Source organism: Chiroxiphia lanceolata, chromosome 18, assembly GCF_009829145.1.
Source record: "Chiroxiphia lanceolata isolate bChiLan1 chromosome 18, bChiLan1.pri, whole genome shotgun sequence".
Classification (NCBI taxonomy): Eukaryota; Metazoa; Chordata; class Aves; order Passeriformes; family Pipridae; genus Chiroxiphia; species Chiroxiphia lanceolata.
In genome coordinates this window covers 8,100,803-8,107,547 of record NC_045654.1, presented here as the reverse complement: position 1 = coordinate 8,107,547, position 6,745 = coordinate 8,100,803, and the positions used below count along the sequence as shown (strand labels likewise).

The window sequence follows — 6,745 nt, the reverse complement described above, 5'->3', positions numbered from 1 at the left end:
TCTCCAAGCTCAAGGAGCTGCTCAGCCCCGGAAAGGCAGGATTTGGTGTTCCAGTTTTCCATCAGGCCTGCTCCCACATCCCTGTGTGACACCAGCATCCAGCTGGGCCCAGTGACTCAGTTCAGGGATTGACAGCAGCACAGACATATCCCTCCCTCCCTGCCCACCTTGCAGGGTGTGTTCCTGGTCACCACAGAGGTGACAGGACCAGGGTGAGGGCAGCACGTGAGGCCATTGCTCCATACCAGGATCTGTGACTCCTATCTCCAAACCTCTTCCTGACAGCACATTGGGAGACAAAGCCTCCCCTGCCAGTAAACAAGGGTAATGGGTCCAGGTATCACTTCATGTCTTCTGATACACAGCTGAGGAATGTGTCAGGTAACCAGTAATTAATTACTGAGAACACTGTTGTGTTTTTAGGCAAACCCACAGGGCTATTTTGTTATTGCAACTTCCCCATTCCCAGAGGGGAAGGGAATGACTGGAGCAGTAGTACCTCCTTCAGTTTGCTCTCAGGCCACAACTTGTGTGACTGAATCTGGGTTTGCAGACCTTGCAATACCACATGCTGATACAAACTATTCTGATTCCAGTTGCTCGATGGGGCTTTTCCCATATAAGTGTTCCCACATACAATTTTTATTTTAACCAAGCTTTCTAAGCATACTGGGTTAAAATTTTTCCTTGGCAGTATCAGTGGACTTAACCCGAGCAGCAGCAGGGAGATGTGTTCAAACCTTTTGTATCCTTTTAGAGTTGTTTATGTGAACAAGCCAGTCCCACCACTGCAAGAAAATCTCCCATCAACTTAAAAACCTCTGACTATACCCATGATCCAGCAAACCAAGTACAACAGAAAATTTAACTCATCATAGACAAAATGACAGGGAAAAATAAAGAACACAGGGCAGAACACAGCACAGAGCAACAGAAACACGAACTCAGCCAGGGCAGGAATTCTGCACCGAGACACAGCCGGCTCACTGCCTCCCTCTGCTGAACCTCCTGGTACTTACAGAGAGTCCCAGAGTGGTTTGGGTTGGAAAGAACTATAAGCTCATCCAGTCCCACCTCCTGCCATGGGCAGGGACTCCTTCCACTAGCCGAGGTTGCTCCAAGCCCTGTCCAGCCTGGCCTTGAACCCTTCCAGGGATGAGGCATCCACAGGTTCTCTGGGCAACCTGTGCCAGGGCTCACCACAGTAACAGGGAAGAACTTCTTCCCAACATCCCATCTAACCCAGCCCTCTGGCAGTGGGAAGCCATTCCCCCTTGTCCTGTCACTCAAGGCCCTTGTCCAAAGTCCCTCTCCATCTCCCTTGGAGCCCCTTTAGGCACTGGAAGGGGGTCTAAGTTCTCCCTGGAGCCTTCTCCTCTCCAGGTGAACACCCCCAGCTCTCCCAGCCTGTTAATTATCCAGAGGGAGATGGTCTAAGTAACGAGTGCTGTTACTTCCACACAAATTTTAACACCCCCAGCACCAGCTGTACCAATACCTGTAGCCCCTGGGTGCCAGACAGGTGTTCTGCAGGTGTCTGAGTTATTCCACTGCCTCTGGGCCACTCAAATCCCAATTCCTCTTTCCCAACGAGCAGCGTGGCCAGTATGTGCCATGTAAGCTCCCACCTCAGACAGGGTTGTGTTGCTTCCTTTCCCATACCCTTCTCATAAATCTTGCATGAATTTGATGAAATCTCTTATTTATTCCTCATCAAGTTTGACCCCGTTGGCTACTCTGAGCTCAGAATTAATGGGCAGCCAGATGGTGCAGTTACATAATCCTCCATTCCTGCAGAAGTCTGGCTAAGAAAGAGCTCCAGCCTGCCAGGTTTGTTAATATGTACATCCCTGGTTTTTGTAAGAGCAGAGCTGCTGCTACCCAGGCATCCTCTTCCAGATTTCTGCTGACTGTGACAGATCAAGAAAACACACAGGACTAACTTTTTCAACTCACTTTCAAAAAGTTTTAGAGATAGGAAAAATTACTGAGACTCCAGAAGTCTCCCAGGATAGAAGAATACTTCCCTTTCACAGAAACAGCTTTTCAACCAATTTCCAAGCCTACAGAATTAAGGATTTGCCTTCTGATCTAAGCAGGTGGTATTCCTGCCAACTAACAGCACTCCGTCCCACAAAGATAAACAAAGAATAGGAAAGGGACATACTCCAAATTTTGTTATGGTTCCAGGGATAAGTTACTGTGCAAAATTCAAGTATTCCCAGTGCTTCCACTTTAAAATCCAAGGCATAGCTCCTGAAATGCCTCTAAAAAGTTCTATATTTGCTGAGGTTCATGTGGTGAGTGAGGAATCAAAAGCTGTTTGTCAAACACCGTCTCAAGAGCTGCACATAAGGTTTAAAATGCTGAGTTACCTGCAAAGTTTTATTGACAGAGCTGGTTCTCCACAAAAAAAACCAAACCCAAAGCCCTGGTTTCAGCACAGCAAGTGTGGAGAGAAGTATGTCAGCAGAAATTAGGTTGGGTTTTATTGTGCACTGTGTCAACCCAGCATTGTCTGCTATGCCCAAAAGAAAATCTCTTCAGGATCCCTCCCCAGCTCATTCAAAGTTAAGAAAGCTGAATTTCTGTTTATATCAAATAGTTAAAAAAAAATGCCAAACCCAACCCAACCAACAAAAATTACTACACCCCAAACCTCACACTCAAAATTCTGGTCATTACATGTAGTCCCTCAGAATTTCATGCCACAGGCACTTTTCTACCTGTTAAATCATGTACAGCAAGCCTTGTGCAGCATGTGCCGTCACAGATTGCAATGAACACACCAGAAATCCTTGCTTTTTTTTTTTTCCCTTGGAATTTAATGTGGTGCTTTCAGAAGGCCTAGAACACCAATTTGTGAGGATAGACTCCATTTGAGAGGCAGAAGGTGGAGCGCAGGTACCCACGGAGCTGAGGCACCTTCTTGATCCGGGCCAGGATCTGGGAATCCACAGCCTTCTGGTCTGCCTTGCGCTGCTCCGTCAGCTCGTATTTCTACAAAGCACAGAGAAGAACATGAAAATCCTGCACAATGACCTCAGAATCTTCTGCAGAAAGGAGAAAATTCAGGGAAAACCCAAGTTTTGACATTCTCATGAAATCTTCATTTGCTCTAAATAAGGGGAATGAGGTGGGAGACCTGAAGTAGCTCAGCACTGAAGCCACTGTTTGGCTTATGCTGCTGGCAGGATCCAACCAGGAAAGGTGTTTCTCACTCAAAAAAGAGATTTATATTTATTTATTCAACTGGAATAATCCCTGCTGCTGGTCTGCCGAGGTACAAGCAGAGAAGAATCCCCAAATTTAGCAGGGTTTTATCTCAATGCCGTATTAATCTATTTTAATGGCATCCCCTCATTTGATTAAGGGCCACGTAAAATCCAGCTGTTTGTTCCCTGCTATTCCCCCCTTGGAGCCTGGCCTGGGGTCACATGGGAATTCAGGACCAATGAACCACCACATCTCTTACTTCTTTTTCAGTGTCAAAGATCTCGCCCTCCTGGTGCTTGGGCTTCCGCAGCCTCTTCTTCTTGAAGTAGGAGTCAGTGAGATGTTTGGGAATTTTCACTCCAGTGAGATCAACCTTTGTAGATGTGGCAATAACAAACTTCTGGTGGGCCCTACGCAGGGGGACACGGTTGACAACCAGGGGGCCTGAAGGCAGAGGGAAGAGAACAAAATCAGCTTTTTTGGTGAAAATGGTTGCTTTGAAGTTGAATTTTTGTAGTGTATGTGATGACTAGTTCCTTCAGACATGCCTACAGCTAAAATCTGAACATTTAAAGCCCTTCCCCTCTAGAAATACCAAAAAATGCTTCCTGGTCTCTTCCACATAGTCAGATGCTGAAGCTTAATTATCTCCCCTCCACCTTCCTGCAAAGTCACAAATCCCAGAATCATTCAGGCTGGAAAAGACCTCCCAGACCATGGAGTCCAATCTGTGACTCATCCCCACCTCATCACTCAGTTCAGAGCCCCGAGTGCCACGTCCAGTCATTCCTTGAACACCTCCAGGGATGGGGACTCCACCACAAAATGTGATTCCATGTTGTCCCATGAACACACGATGTGCCAAACCACCCACATGCAGACTGGTTGTGCCACTGACCCCAGAGACAAACCTGAACTTGGTAAACCCACCCCAAACCCACTGAACCCCCAAACCAAACAAAAATATCGCAAGGATGTAAAAGTTTTTACCTGTAACCAGCAGAAGGCCAGTGTCCAGCTGCTTCAAGAAGACAACACGCTGTAAAGGAATGAGATGTGCCATCAGCTCTCAGGTGCCAGCACTCCAGTACCACAGCCAAACTGGGATTGTGCCCACACCAGGCCTGGTACTGGTACAGGCACTGACAGTGCTGCAGGTGTGGGTGCAGCTGTGCAACCTGAGGAATTGCCACCCTGGGATCCAAACTACAGCACTTCCATGAGCATGGCTCTGCCAGGGACCTCCTCTGGGACTCTCCATGTGCCTCATTACTCAAGGCAGAGCAAATCCAATTACTACAGTTTTACTCTTTGCCCATCCTACAGGATGGCAACAGCCATCCCATCCCCAAAATTCTTTATATGAATTAAAGGCAGGAACTGGATAAAACCCAGAAAGGCATCACAACATCACACGGTCAGAGCCATCTCCCAGCTATGTCTTACTACTTCTGGTCAAGTTTGCCTTCTCTGAACAACAGCCTTTATGTAATGTGACATAAAGTAAGAATGTCCAAGAAAATAAAGGATGTAAAGGATGTTAGTTAAGCATCAATAAGATGAAGTATACAACATAACAATCAACTGTTACCTTAATAATTAGATTAAGAATGAAAATGTTATTCTTTCTTTGCAATAGCTACTAAAAGACTAAGTTTTGCCTTTGCTGCAGCAGCAATAGAAATATGACCTGGGTCTGCTGCTCTGCACTGCACCAAGACTCCTTTAATTTTGCCTAAGCAACTGGATTAGCCTGTTCTACTCCCAGCTCTGTGCAGAAAAACACTAATTTAAAAAACATTTAAAGTCTGCATCCCTTAACGGCCGGGCAAGGGAAGCATCCAGACACAAGCCACGGATTTGCACCCAGCGGCTGACCAGTGACATCAGCTGGTAGATCTGGGGTATCTCAGCTCCCCGTGGGGGCACCAGGGGGACTCACCTTGCCGCGGTGCCGCCCGGTGAGCAGGATGAGCACCGTGCCCGGGGTGATGGAGGCGCGGAGCCGCCGCTTGTGCTCACAGAACGGCTTCTTGCCGTGGCTCAGCAGCTTGCGGGGCACGTCCTCCGTGGGGTAGTACCTGGGCTGAGGGGAGAGCAGCAACGTGGTTTAATGGCTGCATTCCACACAGCAGAAACCCCTCACCAAGATTCTCCCTGTTTCCCAAAGTTCAGCTTTCTGAAGGATTTGTTTCTGCTGCAGCCAGTGATGGGAACACACGGAGTGTTTCCTGGGCAACGGTGCACAGTGAAAGCTGCAGCCAGCTCAGTACTTCTGTGTGTGCTTCCACCTCAGCACAGCAACACAAACAGCACAGAAGCTACTCGTGCCTACAACCATTCCCTAAATTCCACCATCTCCCAAGAACCCGAGATCTGTATCTCAAGGTGAGCATTGCCAACAGTTCACTGAAGCACAGCTGAGCCTGAGGTCCCTAAGCCGCCTCAGGCAAGAGGCTCATCACCCAGCCCAAGGTTACCCAAAACAGCCCCAAACCATGAGCATCCCACTGCTTTTCCATACCATTTTCCGGATTTTAACCACCCGGCTGCCTCCGTTCTTGTCTCCACCCACTGGCTTGGTGATGGTGGCACGGGGCCTCTCCTTCTTCTTCTTTTCTATCTGTAGGCAAAGAACAGGGAGAACTCCTGACATTTCAAACCAAAGGCACCCCGGTGGCTCACACAGTGTTTCCTATCCCACCTTTGTCTCTGGAGCCGTGTACTTGCGCTTGTACAGGGCTTTCCTGGCATACATGGCAGAGCGGGAATACCTCCCGATGCCGCGGGCCAGGACGGGGTTCCTGCTGGCATGGTACTTCTTCACCCTCTTCTTCTTGTCCCCGGCTGCCTTTTGGATCGGCTTCTGCTCCGGCTTCTTCTCTCCTGCCTTCTTCTTGGCCGGCTTCTTCTCCGCGGGCGCCTTCTCACCCGCCATCTGAGGATCACACAAACTAGGGCTCAGTACAAGGTGCGCACACTTCGAGGGACAAAAACAAAATAAAAGAATCGAAGGGATCCCTTACACCTTTCTGACAGTTGTCAGCCGCCTTTACAGCCGCGGCTGAGTAACCACTGCTTCCTGCAAAATGCTCCTCCGCGCTAGTTACAACAGCGACGAGTTCACCGATCGCACCCAGCGCTGCTCCGTGGGGAGCCCGTGGACACACAAACACTCGCCTCTGTCCCAGGTGGCCACAGGCGGGACAGTCACGGGCCAGCCCCGCTCAGCCCCAGTCCCGGCCCAGCCCAGCCCGTTCCCGCTTCTCCGGCGCGGCCTCCACATCCCGCCGCGGGCCCGGCCCCGCCCAGAGCCGCGACACTCCCGCTCCTCTCCCCCCGCCGCGCCCGTCCCGACCCCCCGCCGTCCCCCGAGGGCTGCGGGCCGCGCCGGTACCCGCGGGGTGCGCGGATGGCGGCGGATGGAGCGCGGGGCCCCTGCCGAGCCCTCGGAGCTCCGCCATCCTCACCTTCCGGGAGGGAAAGGGACCTACATCCGGGGCCGCGCGGGGTAACCCCAGCGCCGTGC

At 50.1% G+C, this 6,745-nt stretch overlaps 1 protein-coding gene across 1 annotated transcript; it reads right to left on the bottom strand.

Annotated features, from left to right (window-relative positions):
- Nucleotides 1–2,364: 2,364 nt before the first annotated feature.
- RPL6 (ribosomal protein L6) lies at nucleotides 2,365–6,203 on the bottom strand. The gene is made up of 6 exons (XM_032706091.1): nucleotides 5,921–6,203; nucleotides 5,741–5,839; nucleotides 5,159–5,302; nucleotides 4,207–4,255; nucleotides 3,476–3,660; nucleotides 2,365–3,000 (listed from the first exon to the last, which is right to left on the bottom strand). The coding sequence occupies exons 1-6, from the start codon at nucleotides 6,152–6,154 to the stop codon at nucleotides 2,848–2,850; spliced, it is 864 nt and encodes a 287-aa protein (XP_032561982.1). The 5' UTR covers nucleotides 6,155–6,203; the 3' UTR covers nucleotides 2,365–2,847.
- Nucleotides 6,204–6,745: the final 542 nt, after the last annotated feature.